General features: G+C 51.5%; 1 protein-coding gene across 1 annotated transcript; it reads left to right on the top strand.

Annotated features, from left to right (window-relative positions):
- Positions 1 to 22: 22 nt before the first annotated feature.
- Positions 23 to 17,361, top strand: RPIA (ribose 5-phosphate isomerase A). Its single transcript, XM_030270493.4, has 9 exons — positions 23 to 205; positions 5,503 to 5,563; positions 7,590 to 7,645; positions 11,346 to 11,405; positions 12,246 to 12,310; positions 12,641 to 12,709; positions 13,214 to 13,355; positions 13,832 to 13,931; positions 16,176 to 17,361. Exons 1-9 carry the CDS (start codon positions 23 to 25, stop codon positions 16,271 to 16,273), a joined length of 834 nt encoding a protein of 277 aa, XP_030126353.2. The 3' UTR covers positions 16,274 to 17,361.
- The last annotated feature ends 249 nt before the right edge of the window (positions 17,362 to 17,610 follow it).

The raw sequence follows: 17,610 nt of genomic DNA, 5'->3' as shown, positions 1-17,610 counted from the left end.
CCCGGGGGCGGGCCGCGCCGGCATGCGGCTCCCCGGCCGGCTCGCCCTGCTCCGGAGCACGCCCCTGGCTGCCCGGCCGCCAGGGAGGGTCCGAGCGGGGCGGGCGGCGGCGCGGCGCGGCTTCTCCCGCGGGCGGCTCGGCGGCACCATGGCAGAGGAGGCCAAGAAACGGGCCGCCTTCGCCGCCGTGGACAAGCACGTCCAGGTGAGGCGGCCCGGGCTGCTGCGGGGCGCGGGGGGCTCGGGGCGGCCCGGGGTGCGCGGAGCCTCCGGGAGCGCGGGCGGACCCTGAGGGCACGGAGGGGCTCCGGGCTGCAGGGACCCCCCAAAGCACAGAGTGGCTGCAGGGACCCCCCAAAGCACAGAGTGGCTGCAGGGACCCCCCAAAGCACAGAGTGGCTGCAGGGGGCTGGGGTCCCCCAGTGCGTGCAGTGACCATGGAGTACACGGAGCGGCTCCAGGGTGACGGGACCCCCAGTACACGGAGCGACCATGGGGAGCACGGAACTTCCCAGCGCATGGAGAGGCTCTGGAGTGCAGAGAGATCCCGGAGTGCAGCGACAGGCTCCGGGGGGCCGGGACCCCCGAATGCACGAAGGACCACGGGTTGCGTGGAGGATCCCAGTGCACGGACGGAGCTCAGGGTGCACGGAGCGACTGCGGGGTGTAGAGACCCCCCCAATCCCCGGACTGAGCTCAGGGTGCACGGAGCGACTGCGGGGTGTAGAGACCCCCCAATCCCCGGACTGAGCTCAGGGTGCACGGAGCGACTGCGGGGTGCAGGGACCCCCTAAAGCACGGAGCGGCCGCATGGTGCACGGAGTCTCCGGGTCCCGGGCTGCGTGGAGGGCTCCGGGAGCAGGGACAGGCTCTGCTTGCCGGGACTCTGGATGCTCGAAGGGGCCGTGAGTTGCACGGAGTCCCCCCGGTGCACGGAGCGACTCCGGGGTGTCAGGGCTCCACAAAGCACAGGGCGGCCGCGGGTTTTTGCAGTGGATGGAGCGGCTCCGGTTTGCAGGGACAGGCTGTGGGGTGCCGGGACACCCCCCAGTACACGGAGCTTCCCAGTGCATGGACAGGCTCCGGGATGCACGGATCCCCCAGCACACAGAGTGGCTCTGGGGTGCCGGGACTCCCCAAAGCACGAAGCGACCACAGGGAGTGCAGAGTCCCCCGGTGCACGGACGGACCTTGGGACGCATGGAGCGATTCTGGGGTGCAGGGACCCCCCCAAAGCACAGGGCAGCCACGGACTCTCCCAGAGCACGGATGGCCCTGGGTTCATGGAGCCGCTCCGGGTGCAGGGACAGGCTTTGCGATGCTGTGACCCCACAAAACATAGGGGTGCACGGAACCCTCCAGTGCACTGCCAGGGCTGTGTGAGGCAGCTCCAGGTGCGGAGACAGGCTCTGGAGTGCCAGGACTCCCCAGGGTATGGAATGTACTGAACTTCCCAGGGCACGAATGGGCTTCAGGTGGCACGGACTCCTGCAGTGCACAGAGCAGCCCCGAGGTTCATGGATGCAGTGGGGGGGAATTAGGAAACCACCCCCTCCCCCCGAGCATGAACAGTTCTGAGTGCACAGATGGGTCTTCCTGAGTCTCTTTGTCCTTTGTTTTGGACTTCACTTCCTTTAGCTGAGGCGAAGGAAGAAAACTGCTTTTCCTTCCCCCGTGTGTGCCTCCCTAGCAGCAGCTTCATGCCTGATCCAGCTCAGCACTGTGTACGCCGAATTTGGGGTAATGTCTTGCACCTCCAAACTTTCACTGTGCGCCCTCCTGCGAGCTGGGCTGTGGTGCGAGTTCAGGCTAATGCCATGTACTGCTTCTTTCTCCAAATCCAGGATGCGCTGCTGCTGCACCCCATTTCTGAGCACCCAAGCAAGGAGCAACAGTCCCTGACCAGGGGATTCTGTCTTGTGCTGTGCAGGGAGGGAAATGCAGCCAGGGGCTTGAGTCAGCCCCATGAATGTCAGATAGGGTTGGAGCTGCCTGAAGTTTGGCACAGCCTGATCTGGAGCTCAGCGATCAGTGGTTACAGTCACGCAGGGGGTTGTCGAAGCGCTTGCTGTGCCAGCCCTTTCGCAACAGCAGTGGTGAAATCGGGGTGAGGAGTTGCTGCTAAGAATGTAGATACTAGCAGTTAGTGAAGAAAAAAAATCCCTTTTCCTTCCTGCTTCCCTCTCGCTGGGTTAGTGTTTTGAGGTTCAGATGGCTTCCCTTATGTCCCATGGAAGTTTGGTTTGTTCTGCAGCCCCATTCCTCTGAGCAGCCTGTACCTGCCTGAGAGCACAGCCACATGCTGTGTGGGACCCAGCCCCTGCCAGCCAACTCCATCAAAAGTGATCAGTCTGTGAGATGGGGGAGCCTGGGGGCTCTGGTAGTTGCATAAACATCTCCTTTCTTACCCAAGGCAAACCCAAAATTGTGCATTGAGGGGTCGTGCAAGGCGGGACTCGTCTCACAATGCACGGAGCCAGACACCACTGTTGCTGTGAGGCATCATAAATAGGGGCTCCTTTGATTTGGGTTAAGACCAGTACTTTTGGACTTTAATAGTGAAATAGTTGGCCTTTGTGCTGTTCTATGGCCAGGCAAACTGAGGATAATGTTTCTGCCTTTGTCGCAGCTAATTAAAGTTCAATGTCCAATTTGTGATGCCGGTTAGGTAAATTAGGCAATGTCTGTGTGCTTGTGCAAGCTGGCTTCAAGAAATGATGGAGAAGGAGGTCAGAGTCACTGCCGAGGAGCTGGGTGGGCTCAGCTGTCAGTTTGCACTGGCAGGGGGCAGCTGCTGTTTGCAATGGATACGTTTGTGTTTGCTTGTTAGAACTCTCAGGAGGGAGCAATGTTATCTCTGAAAGGCTTCCCTTGCACAGCAGGGATGTGTGGGAGACACCAAGGGTTTGGTTCTCCTGGACAAATCTCTCTTGATTAACTGTGCCATAAATCTGTGCTGCTGGGGGTTTGGGACTGGTGCTGGATGAGGCTCCTCGCTTGGCATCCACCTTCACACCCATCCCTGCCTTGCCAGGACAGCAGTTCCTGGGCGTGGGAGGAGGATTAGGAGAGGATAACTTGTTTTTCTGTTTCTTTTTTGTTTTAATTAAAGTTAGATTGGTGTGTTTACCCACAGCACTTGTCCCTGGGCAGCTGCAGGAGGAGAGTTCCCCAGTTCTGGAGTGGACACTGAGATGACCAGGCTCAGAGACCGTGGACAGTGGGGCTGTGACAGCCTGGGGGAGTGGGGCTGGCACAGGGTTGGGGCTTTAGAGCTGTAAGCTGCTTGGGGAGAGCTGGCTTTGCGTTTATACAACACCTCTGAGGGCGGGCCCTGCGAGCACCTCTGTTAGAAATGAAAATACAGCTACTGCCCTATGTCCTACTGCCCCTGAGAGGACTGAGCAAACTTTGGGCTTTGCTCTGTATTTATCTGCTGCTTTTAGATGGAGCTCTTTGTTCTCTGGCCTTGGAAACTTAGGGGGGACTGGCAAATGCCTGTGTACTGCTGGTACTGCTCCATCTGTGTTGCCTTATTGGCTTCTGTGGTGCTGGGCAGTGTCTTTAGGCCCTTGGGTTGGCTGAGAAAATGCAGTGGTCGCAGCCCACTTCACTCATACTGGGGTCCTCAGCTGTGCTGTGGCTCAGTGCCTTGGTTTTGTTTGGTGGGCTCTTGGTAAACAACTTGAAATGTAATTTTTTTTGCATGAGGTGCTGCTTGTCAGTGCTCTGCTTCCCACCAGTGTTTGCCCTGCCCCTGTTTTTAAAATGTTTTGTGGTTGGTTTTGCCCCTGGTCTGGCTGGGGTTGGAGCTGAGGAGGGAGAGGTGGGAGTCATGGTAAGACAGGGGCTGTGACAGCACCAGTTTAGACTGATTAAAAGTGCTGCTTCACCTCTGATCACTGAGGTGATGGGCTGGGACCCTTGTGTGCTCTTCCTCCTTGATTACAGTGGAGTTGCCTATGCTAAAGCTTTCCCCATCCCTTTAGGGTACCCAGCTGCTCCAAGAAGCTGTCCCACCTACAGAAATGAGGGCAAAGAGAAGAAACTTCCTGGGTCAAAACAAGTCTTTTGGGAACACTGGTACTGCCCATGTCCTGTCAGCCTCTGCACAGCTTTGCTTGTCCCTTCCTTGGCTGGCCTTGCTTGGCTCTGCCTGCTGGGTGGGTGGTACAAGAGCCTCAGGAGCTGCTGGGTGTCTGCTGGCCACGTTGCAGGTGTGCAGCAGTGACCTGGTGCTCTGCCCAGCTTTTGGAGTCACAGTGGTTTAGTGAGGGCTGGGATGTAAGCTGAGCCTCTGGTTTTGGAGAATTTCTGTTTTCTTTAAGCTTTTAACTTGCAGAAGCAAGAGAAATTATTAAACATAGGGGAGTGTGACCTGTCTTGAACTCCACCTTTCCAGGTAAACTTGTGTGACAGCAAGATTTTAGCTGGTTGAAGTGCTGCAGGTGTGGCTTTTTCCACAGCTGCTGAGTTCTGGATTTGCTGCACATGAGGAAAGAGCTCCAGATCTATCTAATGTCCAAGAGATAATGCAAAACAGCTCTGTGCCTGCATCTCTGGTTGTCTTCACATCTTCCTCATCTGAAGTCTCTGTGGTGATGCTGGGCCTCTTTAAGTCAATTTAAGCTTTGGATCCCATCCAAAAAATACCAAAGTACGCTGAAAATGAGAACTGCAGAAGGCTTCAGGTCACTTACAGGGAGTGGGAAACTGAGTTGATAGTAAACAGAGACTGACATGGCAGAGAACATGTCTTGCAGAAGTAACACAAGTGCCCCCATCCACCCTCAGCCTGCAGCACCTTCTAGGAGTGTATCTGTGGTACAGGTGACAGGGCAGGGATCTTTCTTCAATCAGGCAATACACAGAGAAAGGCCAGGATGGAGCTGTGGTTAAAATTTCATCCTCTTCAGCACATGCTACCAGGCTCACCCACCTTCCAAGTTTTGCTGGACTCTCCTATAGGCAGCTTTACACTCTGTTTTGGAAAACAATTTTTATTATTCACAGGAACAGCTGCTGTGCTCTCTGCTTTGGCTGCTGGTGCATCTGTGCTGTTTACTGATGATACGGTTGGCAGCAAACGCAGCCTTTTACTGTGTGGCTTCCTTGGGAGATTTTATCTTGAGTTTGTTTCCCCTTCTTCCTCTGTGGTATTGTTTGAAACTCACAGCTTTCCGGCAGGAGAGCTTTCATGGAGTGCCAGCAACCACCAGTGAAAGTGCATTGAACACCCTGAGACCGGACTGTGCTGGTAATTAGCAAGCACATGTCCTTTAATGAGAGGGAGAGTTGATTAAAATCCCTTGGCCACAGACCACGGCCGTGCCCTCGCTGGCACAGTGTGTTCTCTCCCTTGCCTGCAGAGTGCTGAGATGCTGTATCCACGTGCATCCCTGGACCAGGCTCCTCGTGCATGTGTATAATGCAAATTTTACTGGGAAAGTGGAGTCTGGAGCCTCCAGTAACAGCATTCCTCTGTCTCTCTTTGATTTGCAGAACAATCAAGTTCTTGGGATCGGGAGCGGATCTACGATTGTACACGCGGTGCAACGATTGGGTAGGATGCTGCCCTTCCTGTCCCTCCACCACAAAAAAAACCCTTTTCCATCTGCCCCAACTACTTGAAAAACACCCTAAATCACCTGTGTGCTGACTTAGAGCTGATGCCTTGGGTCTGTTCACTGGCTGCTGTGTCCTGCTTGAAGCTGAAGGTTAAAACTGGGCCTTGGGCTCCAAATTTATAGCCTGAGAGTCCTGAGGAGGTAATGATTTGCCAGCTGTTCCTGACAGCCAGGAAAAGCTCTCCACTGGCACCCACCACAAACTGGAGCTGGACTCCTTGGTCTGGTTCCAGCTTTGCCAGCTCTGCCCAGTGCTGACTTGCTGTGTGGCTCGGGGCCATGCAGCTGCTCTGCTTCCTTTAACCCCTTTGCCTGTGGCTCATTTTGCTCCCCACATCCACAGGATTCACACTGAGGGCCCTGCTGAGGTGTAATGAAAATGAGGAATGTGAAATCCTGCTGCCTTTTATTTATGCACCCTGCAGCCAGATTTACCTGCTTGCTCCAGGTGCAGGAGTTTGCTCAGGGAGTGATTCAGAATATTTCAACAAAATATTCAAGTGAGGCGAATGCATTTTTGCAGAGTGAGTGTGAGGGTAATTACTGTCATGGCTCATCACAGAGGGTGCAGAGGTTTAAAGTTCCTGTGCAGGACAGTCTCAGCCCTGCTTGTGGAGGTGCTGAGCTTTGGATGTCCTTGGATAAAGAGCAGAGCAGCTGTGGGGGCCATGGTGGGTTGGGAGTGCAGCATCAGCCCTGTTGTTCTTGGGGGTCTTGCTTGGATACAGAGGGGGAACCACAGAATCATTAAGGTTGGGAAACACCTCCAAGATCCTCAAATCCTACACAGCACCACTGTGTTCACCACCCAGCCATACTCCCAAGTGTTACATCTACACTTCAGATAAGAATTTCACCACTTCCCTGGGCAGCCCAGTTCAGTGTGTCCCACCTGGGTGGCTCTGCCCATCTGAGGAGTCCCCTGGTGACCTCCAGCTCCCTTGGGCAGAGCTGTCCTGCAGCCCAGAGCAGGCTGAGCTCTGAGCCCACCCTTCACTGTGCAGGGACACAGCAGGGCTGGGGCTGCCCCTTGTCACCCGTTTCCCCACTCTGTGTGATGCACTTCATTGTCTAGGAGCTGCTGTTCAGCCTTCTGGGCTTGGCTCAGTACAGCAACCACTCCCTCCTTGAGCACAGAATCAGTCTCTAAATAAATGGCTATTGTATTTGAAGAGGAGGGGCTGTTCCAGGCTGCACATTCTGGCTTTTCACGTCTCCTGATTGCCTTAGAACTGGGATGTGGCTTGTGACAGCATCCAGCCCCATGTATTGCATGTTCAATTCTTCCAGCAGCAGCATTACCTTCAGCATGTAGCTCGTGTGCTTGCTGTGGTGCACGAGCTCTTGCTGCTCTTTGGCTGTTGGCTTGTGCCTGAGTATTGTAATTACTAAAATAACATTTTATCCATAATGATATCTTAGTAATAGATTTTAGTCATTTGAGGTTAGCCTGGGGGAGGAAATATTTCCTTCCATTTAATGGAATACTGTACTTTATTAGTTCTTTTCCTGCTATATATTTAAATGTTCTATAATAAATTAATGTGATGTCCCCAGGGCAACAAGCCAGCAAACCTTTCAGACAGCTGCTGGAGCTCTGTGTTTACATGGAGAGCAGCAAAAACCTGTCTAATGGAGTGAGAGAGGGGATGGGGCCGATTTCCCAGGTGAGGATTTGCTGATGGGGCTCCTCTGCTGCTGGAGACATAAAGGTTAATGGCTCATGGTGGCTTGGGCTGGGCCAGAGTGGGTGTTTAAACATTTCTGACTGTTGAAACTGAGCCTGACCCATGGAGGGGGGCACCTGTTTGCTTTTTGAGCGTGACTGAGTTATTTGCAAGCCAAGCAAGTAATTGCAGTGAATCAGAGGGGCTGTGCTGAACTGAGGTTTCTTAAAGAGAAAGTTGCTGTGGTTTTGCCTTGTGCAATGAACAAACCAAGGCTTCTGCTTTTTGCTTGCAGCTGAGAGAGTTAAGGAGGAGAACCTGACAATTGTTTGCATCCCTACATCCTTTCAGGTGAGTGCTTTCCTTCCTGCCAGTCCAAACTCCTGCAGGGGATCTCCCCCTGGGCTGTGGGAGGCCACCTTGCCTCTCCCTGGCTCACAGTGGTGTGAACGAACCAAAAGCACCAGTGAAAGCAGTGCTGGTGCAGCCTACAGAAGGACCTCACAGAGAAGGTGATGGTGCTGTGTTACCCTGACCTGAGCTCGGGGCTGGGAGGTGTATTTGGAGCCAGTGTGGGAAGGCTGGTTGTGTCAGGGTTGGTGTGTGGCTTCCTCTGGATCCCACTTGCAGGAAAATGCTGCTTAGTGGTGAACCAGGCTTGTAGTGCAAAGCTCACTGGAGACACTTGGAGTCTGTTTCAGCCCTGACAGCTGTAAAGAATAATAGTAAGCTCTTGTGTTTTCAGCAGGAACTTCAAATGCATCAGCTGGATTTGATAAAAAATTGCAGAAGGGAAATTGGCTTAACCTCTTATTTGCTGCAGCCTTTGCAGGAATTGGTTCGTAGCAAGCTAGATGTTGAGAGGGCTGGAGGGAGAGCCTGGCTTGGTGGTGGAATACAGATCAGCTGGGGAAGCCTCTGAGCATCTCCCCTGCCTTTGTCAACTGGCTTTGATCTCTTTGCCTCTGTTCCCTGAGGTGGGAACCTCCTTTTGGGCAGGCAGAGGTGACACAGTGGGGACCACCCAAAGGTCTTTAAGGCTGGGTGGCAATACCCCAGTCAAGGAATTGGGCATGTGTCCTTCTCATGGTCCTGGGGACTGTGCTTTTGTCACAGCCTTGTCACCATGAGGGCAGTGTGGCAGGTGGGGCAGAGCCTGTCCTGTGAGGTGTTCAGGCACCTCAGGGTGGATACAGCCCTGAGCAACCTGGCAGCTGACCCTGCTTTGCCCTGGAGGTTGGATGGATAGAGACCAACCTGAATTATCCTAAAAGCTTAGGAAAACCTAACATCCTCTTACCCTGCAGTTGTTTAGGTGTGGGGGTGACAGGGTTCTCTCTTCCCAGTTGTTGCAAACAACTGGGGTATAGTGCAAGGTGTTGCAAAGGCCAGAAAGTGAAAAAAAAAAAATTAATTCCAATACTGGTATTTCTGTTGATTGTATAGACTGTGGTAGGAGTCTGATCTGTCTCAAATGGTTTCCACCCTGAAATGCTATGTCCCCTTTGAATCTAGGAGAAGTCTTCTGAGTTCAGTCATTAGTTCTTAAAAAAAAATTTGATGAAGCTCTTGTAATGAGCATAGGCTGAAGCCTGTCCTGCCTTGAAATGTTGTCACTGTTCATTTAACACCACCCAGTTTCTTACCAGTAAAACAAAAAGTTGCTGTTAAAGGGAAGAGAGAGCTTGTACCCCTGCAGGAGCCAAAATTCCCAGCATGGGGCTGCCTTGTATCTCTTGCAGTCCCTTAGACCTCAACCAGTTCCGAGAGGAGCATTGCCAGGTCAGCAAAACAGCATTTTATTTTCACTGTGTACAGGTGTAGATGGCTGCCTGAGGTCACTGGCAAGGAAGAGTTGGTTTCAGTGGGCTTTTATGCTCCTCCCTTCCCTGTTGTCAGGTCATTAATCCATCACCATCAGTAAAAGCTAGAGCAGGGTAAGTATGTGTCCCTGGCGTTTGCCTTGTCTCTTCTCACCGGGACGTGTGCCGAGAGCACGGAGTGGGACTGCTCCTGTCCAGTGCTGTGCAGCTCCCACCCCTCTTCCCTCGGTTCTGGGAGCTCTGCTTTTCATTCCCACTGCTCCCATTGCCTTGCAAGCAGAGCCTGGAGACAGCCAAGCCAACCCCTTTGCCACACCGCTGACTCTAAGCCTGTTCAGGGTCTGGCCTGCATGTGCAGCACAGTGTTTTTCAATGCTTTGAGTTTCCCAGATCCCTGAAATCTCCTTTTGTGGGCACCATGTGATGAATGCCAACCCACTGGTTTTTATTCCTACCACTGGTGGGAGTCCTTAGGGCCCCACAGCCCATGGGTGTTGAGACTGCATGCTGTGAAATGCCATGATAAACTATTCAAATCTTACTTCATTGCCAGGAGTGCCACCTGCTAATTCTGATGTTTCTGGGTTGCCAGTACCTGTGACTGATGCACTTTGTTGGTGTTAGTGGGTAGAATTCAGGGGAATCCACGCTATTGCACTGGGGTTTCTTGGTCTAGCTGCAGCATGGTAGCAAGTTTGGACTTGAGCAGAGTCTGTGCAAGGAGGGAATCTCACTCAAACGATGATTTGTAACATAGAAAATTCAACCACTTAGAGGGTCTGCAGTTGACACCAAGTTGGGTGGAAATGTCAGTCAGCTGGAGGGCAGGAAGGTTCTGCAGGGGATCTGGACAGGCTAGGGGGGTGGATGGACTAAGGCCGAGGGTCTGAGGTTCAACAAAGGCAGGTGCTGGGTCTGCACTTTGGCCACAACAACCTCCTGCAGAACTCCAGGCTGGGGCCCAGCAGAAAAGGACCTGGGGGTGCTGGGAACATGAACCATGGTGTGCCCTGGTGGCCAAGGAGGCCAGGGGCACCTGGCCTGTGGCAGCAGGACCAGGGCAGGGATTGCCCTCTCTCCTGGGCACCGGTGAGGCAGCACCTTGAATCCTGTGTTCAGTTTTGTGCCTCATGACAAGAAGGGCACTGAGGGGCTGGAGTGTGTCCAGAGGAGGGAGTGGAGCTGGGGAGGGCTCTGGTGTGATGAGGAGCTGGAGAAAAGGAATCTTCTCACTCTCCACAGCTCCCTGACAGGAGGGGCAGCCATGTCAGGGTTGGTCTCTTCTCCCAAGAAACAAATAACAGGAAAAGAGGAAATGGCCCTAGGTTGTGCCAGGAGAGGTTTAGATCAGATATTAGGGAAAATTTCTTCACTGAGAAAGTGAAGAAACTGAACAGGCTGTCCAGGGCAGTGGTGGAGTCACCATCCCTGGAGGGATGTAGAAGCCATGTACATGTGACACTTGGGGACATGGTTTAGCAGTGGCCTGGGCAGTGCTGGGTTAAGGGCTGGACTTGATGTTAGTAAACCTGGCTAAAAAATTCTGTGATTGCCTGTTCACGCTGAGGGACTGAGCCAAGGGCAGCTCTGGGTACCCTGTGTTGTGTTGCCACTAGAGGGAAACAGCCACTGCAGGAGACCTAGATCAGAGCCACCAAGCAGCAGTTTCAGCAGCTTCCCACACTTTTCCCACAAGTTACGCATTTGTTATTTACTTTTTAGCTTATTTCCAATATGAAAAAATATTTTCTCTGTTAGTTCCACATTGCTGTGGTGTAAATATTTAATTTTCTTGGTCCCATTTTTCAGGTGAAGGAGATAAGAAGGGCTGGATGGGTGTAAGGGAGAATGATGTCCAAGCTGAAACAACATAGGATTTAAAAATTCCATATCTGCTTCAGTGCTTGGATACAAGTGATTCCCACCAAGCTCTTAAGGCCTCCTGCTATTTAGTATGGAGACACCCAAACCCAGGAGTTCTGTTGTACCACCTGAGCATTTTAGTTAAAATCAGCTGCAGGATTTTCTTTTGGTTAAACTGCTCTGGTGTGGAAGCATAATTTTCTCCTTGCTGTGTGTTCCTGCTGCAGCCTCTCCACGAGCTCAGAGTGGAGCAGAGGAGCTGTCCCAGGGAGGCTCCATCCTTGCTGCAGCCAGGGAAGGACACCAAGAATCTGTTTTCCTTTCCTGCCACTGTAAATGGTGTTTGTTGTCTTCTTGGTGCACAGGCTCGTCAGCTGATCCTGCAGAATGGCTTAGCACTGAGTGACTTGGACCGAAATCCAGAGGTAAGTGGGACCACAGAGGTGAGATCTCACCTGATTTTCCTCTCACCTGGTCATTCAGAAAGCATCCAGGCTCCTCAGTCCTCCCCTGAGGTTGAGTTTGGACAGCCATGCTGCAGAACTTGAGTTGGGACAACAGGAAACAGCCTCAAGTTGTGCCACAGGAGGTTTAGATTGGATATTAGGAAAAATTTCTGCACTGAAAAGTTGGTCAAGTAGTGGAACAGGCTGCCCAGGGCAGTGGTGGAATCAGCATCCCTGGAAGTGTTCAAAAAACATGTAGATTTGATGCTTAGGGATGTGGTTTCATGGGGACCTGGCAGGGTTTGTTGAGTGGCTGGACTCAATGATCTTAAAGGAATTTTCTAACCTTAATGATTCTATGATTTGAAAAGGTTTAGTTTATTTTCCCCCCAAGTTCTTTCTTAGTTCTTGTCCCTTTAGATGGCAAGAAAGCTGCAGGGTTGTGTTGCTTCAGGTGCTTGGGCATCTTTTCCAAGATGAGGCTTGAGAGAGGGATGTTGCTGAGCTGTCAAAGATTTTTCCTGGGAAAATCTTGCATGCTGCACCTTAAACAACACCAGAGGCTAAAGAGATCTGCCTTGCAGGCCAGCAGGTGGTTTGGGTTTTTCTTCCTCTCACATGCCTCATGTTAGAGGGGCTTGGGTGGTCTCAGGGTGTTCTTTGGGCCCATCAGACACTTGTCTCTGGTCGAGGTGGTCCCAGCTCTGGTGACATTTGTGACTGCTGCCTGGGACACTCCAGCCCCAGAGCTGCACCAGGAGCAAGGCCTGGATGCTGCACAGGAGGGCTTTGCACATCCATTTTCTCCTCTTCCCACAGCTTGATGTTGCCATTGATGGAGCAGATGAGGTGGACTCTGACCTCAACCTTATTAAAGGTGGCGGGTGAGCCTTGCTGTCTGTCTGTCTGTCTGTCTGTCTGTCTGTCTGTCTGTCTGTCCCAGTGCTGGTGCTGGGGACACTGAGCATCCTTGTGTGGCTCTGGGTGTCTCTGGGCTGGGCTGGAGGGTATCCTGTGCAGGGCTGTGTGTGCACCCACAGTGGGAGATGGCTCCTGGCCAAGGCTGCCAGGGACAATGGGGATAAGGTGGGGGGCAATGGTAGCACCAAAACTAGGGAGAACGTATTAGAGGGGACTGGATTTCAAAGCCATTAGCACAGTGAGGAGCAGTCTGATGTTTTCTGGTTTTGTTTTTATTTTTTTCCCCCTTGCAGTGGCTGCTTGACACAGGAGAAGATAGTTGCAGGATTTGCAAAGTGCTTCATTGTTATTGCTGATTACAGGTGAAGATATTGCTGTTCATAATACCTTTCTCCTCCATGGGAGGTTTCAGATGGTGCTGTGTTGGGCCATTATTGTCATTCCAATGGTTACAGGAGAGCAGGGGTGGGTGGAAATGAGCCTGGCTCTCAGTATTTCAGCAATTCAATTTATCTTTTTTTCTTAATTTTCAACTCAGCAGGCCTGCTTGGGAGTCAGCAGAGCTTGTGGGGAAGTGACAGTTCTGCTCTGTGAGCCCAGTGATTGTCAGCATGGGATAAATTTTCCAGGCATGGGTTGTGGAAAAACAACTCCTGTTCTGGTTGTCCAAAGCACGTCAAAACAGGGCTTTTGAGTGGGTAGGGCATTGTGCATTAAACTGGCTCTTGCTGCACCATGGACTGACCCCGTGTCCTCCTGAGCCTTGTGCCTGAGGGGTTTGCGGGTTTGCCAGGGGCCTGGGGTGGTGTTAATGGTGTCAGCAGTGTCATGTCCAGCACTAATCCCACCTCAAACTCTGCCCTCAGGAAAAAATCTGACAGCCTTGGGGAGCAGTGGAAGAAGGGAGTTCCAATCGAGGTCATCCCCATGGCTTATGTCCCTGTCACCAGAGCCCTGACCAAAAAATTCGGCGGTGTCGTGGAGCTGCGGATGGCTGTTAACAAAGCAGTGAGTGTCCCTGCCAGCCCTGCTTCCCCTGGGCACCCACCTGAGCGTGGGCAAAAGGAGGACCAGAGGTCTGCCCCTTCATCTGGTGAAATCTGGGCTTTCCCTCCCACAAGTGACATCCTGTGTGATTCCTCCTTACTGCACTTTGGTTACTGGATTGTGTATTTATGTGTTCAGGCTGCTCATTGAAAGCCTCTCTGGCTGAGACTCCTAAAGAAGCATCCTGCAGCAGGGAGCAGAGGGATTGCCAGCCTGGGTCTGACCTGCTGCTCTGGGGGTGTTGGGGGGCTGCAGGGCAGCCAAAAAGGGTCTCGAGCTGGTGATAGTTTCACTGACAGGTTTATTGTGGGGATGGCCCAAATTTACATGAATGATGACTCTAAACCACTGCAGAGGGGACAGCTGGTCCCAGTGAGGGCTGTGACAATCCTGGCTGGGATGTTTGTTCATGCCATGACAACTGGGTTTGCTTCCAGGGCCCTGTGGTGACAGACAATGGGAACTTCATCCTGGACTGGAAGTTTGACAAGGTTCATGAGTGGCGTGAAGTGAACACAGCTATCAAAATGATACCAGGTGATGTCTGTGATTTTTTTTTTTAAACCACAAAAGCTGGCTGAGGCTTGGTGTGTGGACTGTGGTATCTCTCTCTTGGATGTCAGGAAATGTGTGTGTGTGTATTTGCTGCCCTCCTGCAGATCCCTGCATTTGTTTCTACTCAAGAGAGCAGTCAGCTCAGTTGGTACAATTGTGCCCATGGGGCTTTTCCCACACAGTGGTGAAAACCTGGAGTGATGCTGGTTGATGCTGACACTGTTTCCCATTAGGCACAACAATCCTGTCCTCTCCTTACTCTCCTTGTGCCCATTTAGACAGGGACGTTTAGTGGAAGCACAGGTACACTCTGGAGGGAGGGTTTGCACTGTGCTGTGGTATTTTCCAAGGGCTTCTTACAGCTCTGCATCCCATTCCCATTGGGAAGCCCTCCCTGCTGGCCTTGCTGTGAGGATGAAGTGTACTCAAGCTCTTGCTGGGCTCGAGCAGCAGTGGCTGAGTGCTGTTTGCAAAAAAAACAGCCTCTCTGCAAGGACTCCTGCCTTGCATGAGACCTGCTGCCCAGGCAAGAGCTGCCTCTGGACCATCCAGATCTGCCCAGGGCCACTGGCAGTCTCTGAACTCCTGGGAAGCAGCATCTGGATGTCTTTCTGGTTATCTTGGCAAAGCTTGTCCCTGAAGTCCTGCCTTCAGACAGCTGCCTTCACTGACTGCTCGTGTGTTGCCAGAACGTGCAGGAACAGGTTGGGATGTTGTTGCACAAACGCCAGCATCCCCACAAAGCAGCCAGATATTGTCCTGGCTCCACAGCTGAAACACCAGGCCAGGCAGAGGCTCTGGTCAGTGGTTTTGCTTCACTCAGTAGTGCTTATCACAGAGTCACAGAATTGTTGGGGTTGGAAGGGATCTCTGGTGGTCTGGGCTGCCCCTGGTGCAGTGCTCCATATCCTAATCCAGTTGCTGCCCATGGCTGTACAAATCTCTGTATCATTGGAGCTGTGTCTGTGCAAGAGACAGACAGTGCCTGGTTGCTCTGCACAGCAGGAGCTTCTTCCCTGCATTTCTTGTTGCTTGAGAAAGGAATAGTAAATAATGGGACCTGTTTTCTACTCAGAAATGGACCTGCTAAGGGAAGTGGATGAGCCTAAATTATGTGTGCCTGTTAAAGCCTAAATGCAATGCTGGGAGAAGGGTTTTGGCCACCTTGTACTTGTGGTAGCCTTTGTCTCTGTTTCTCTCCACCTTCCTGGGCTCTGGCTGTGTCTCAGTGATCACTGTGAAATTAGGAGCACCCTATAATTAAATGCAATCAAAAGTACATTTACAAATGGACTACAAATTGCAGAAGTAGCACCAGAGCTGCTGAGTCTTAACATGTGAACAAATGTTAGCCAGGTGATCTCTTACAGGGAATCTTTCAGGTGAGTTTAAAGGTAAGGGGAGTGATCCTCAGTCCTGTGGGTGTGTGCAGTGTCCTGGTTTGAAAAGCAAAACCAGTGAGAGGCTCTAAGTCAGAAATACAATTTATTAGGGAAAGGGAATAAGGAATCAAATACATACAATAGCACAAAAGAAGGACCACTGACAGAGTCAGAGACACAACCTGACACTCGCTGGCTGGGGCGGTGGTAGCAGATGTGGTTCTGTGCAAGCTGTGGTTGTGTAGACTGATGTAGTTTCCCTCTGGAGGTCCAGTGCAGAGAAGGTCTCAGCTGTTCCTCTTGGAAGAGGGGATCTCCTTGCTGTCTGCACAACCCCGCTGATATCCTTGATGGCATCGTTTGGCTCTTCCCTCTGGGTGGAGCATCTCACAGTAGAACGCTGTGATCTTATCAGCCATGTGGCTAAAAGAACAGCTCCTCCTGGAGGGACTTATCTCTGAGTCACATATAAGGGGAAAAACGGAATTGCAGCTCGAGGGGGTAATGGAATACAGCCCAATATTATAACCTAGGACAGCAGCTTCCTCTTGTCCCATGAAAATGCTTTTGTCATGGTTGTGTTGGCACAGCAGTGGTGGCTGGGGCAGCGTGAATGTCGGGGGAGCTTTGGGAGTTGTTCCTCAGTCTCTGGAGAGGTTTTGCTGGAAGTGGCTGCATGGAGAAGACTTCCCAGAAGCTTCCAGTGTGGCTGATCCAGGTTGGACAGTTCTGCACACCTCTGACGGAGGCAGTGGTGCTTTGGAAGGAGCAAACCCGCGGGCAGAGCAGAGGACACGAGCACAGGGGGTGGCTGTGGCAGTAACCAGCACCTCTCGTTCCGCAGGCGTGGTGGAGACGGGGCTGTTCATCGACATGGCCGAGCTGGTGTATTTTGGGATGGAGGACGGCTCTGTCAGCGTGCGGGAGAAGCAGCCCTGCTGACAGGGCCCTGCCACGGGGACTCGGCTGTCCTGCCCCCGCCAACCCGACGTTTTGCCTTAAGGAGCAGCGGCTGTCGCAGGAGACCCGCGGGAAAGCCCATCAGGATCCGCTGATGTGATACTGAATGTCTTTTTTAAAAAGAAAAAACAACCAAACAAAAAAAAGATTCTATTTATATATATATATATTTTTACTTTACAGGAATGTCGTCTTTTTTTAATGAGTCGTTTCAATGAATTGCTTTAACATTTTTATTTTCTTTTCTAAGAAATACTTACCAAAAACATTACTCCCTGGTTTTGTGTTTGGAGGTTTGTTTTTTTTTTGTTGTTGTTTTTTTCAAAGAGAACTTGAACCCTTCTGGTTGCTCATAGCACTTAATGATGGAGGACAGAAATACAATCCTAATGCATCCTTACTATCCTGGCTGGGAGGGTGATGTATGTAACAGGAGCACATCCAGTTGGGACCTGCTGATGCCTTATTTGGAACCTTTTTGGTTCAGTATTTTATGCCTTTTATTTTTCTATACCACTGTTTTTTAATAGATCAGGATGTCTGGTTGTCCTCTGTGCACATGACAATTCTCTGAGCCTAGGGTGGTCTCTACATCCCCCTCTCTGGGAAACTAATAAGGGCCTTTTCTGGGCTTCTGTATGGAGGAGGCATTCATCCTTTGAGCCAAACTCTGCTCTCGTTCCATTCAGTACCTCTGATGAAAGTCTGTCCTGTAGCTGGAGATGTTTGGGACTTCGTCCTTGTAGACCAAGAGCAGAACTGGGTGCTTGATGAAGCTCACAGGAGCATATTTTAGGAGCTTAGGGCAGCATGGAATAGTGTTCAGTGGCAAATGATGTAGTTTGGAATGAAGGTTAATTACCACCCCTCGCAGGTGGTTGATTCGTGGAAGGATCGAGCAGAACGCACAGGAAAACAGAGTCTTCCTGCCTAAATTTTCCACGTGTAGCAGGAGAGAGACACTCGTTCAGTATCTCATTTTTGGTGTATAGGTGCTTTGCATGGTTCTGATGTCGAAATGCAAGCCATCTCTTTGTGTTTTAGACTCAGAAATAAAGACTTGGTGGTAATTTTTGTTCTCAAAGTAACTTATTTTGTGGATAATGGGGTAAATCATGGTCAGACCAACTTCTGCTAACTTCCCCTTTGCAAGAACCCCTCACCCTGGCCAAATCCACCCTTCTGCATTTGATTTCTTTTTGCTTAAGGTAAATGAATAATTTAAAATGCACCAAATTATCTGGTCAGCACTTGTTATCTGCATTACTTTCCTCAACAGACACTATCTACAGTTTTCACATCTAAAACCTGTGCATCTA

Source organism: Taeniopygia guttata, chromosome 4 (genome assembly GCF_048771995.1).
Source record: "Taeniopygia guttata chromosome 4, bTaeGut7.mat, whole genome shotgun sequence".
In the NCBI taxonomy this organism is placed as follows: Eukaryota; Metazoa; Chordata; class Aves; order Passeriformes; family Estrildidae; genus Taeniopygia; species Taeniopygia guttata.
The sequence above is the reverse complement of the archived record's forward strand: the minus strand, read 5'-3'. Positions and strand labels throughout refer to the sequence as shown.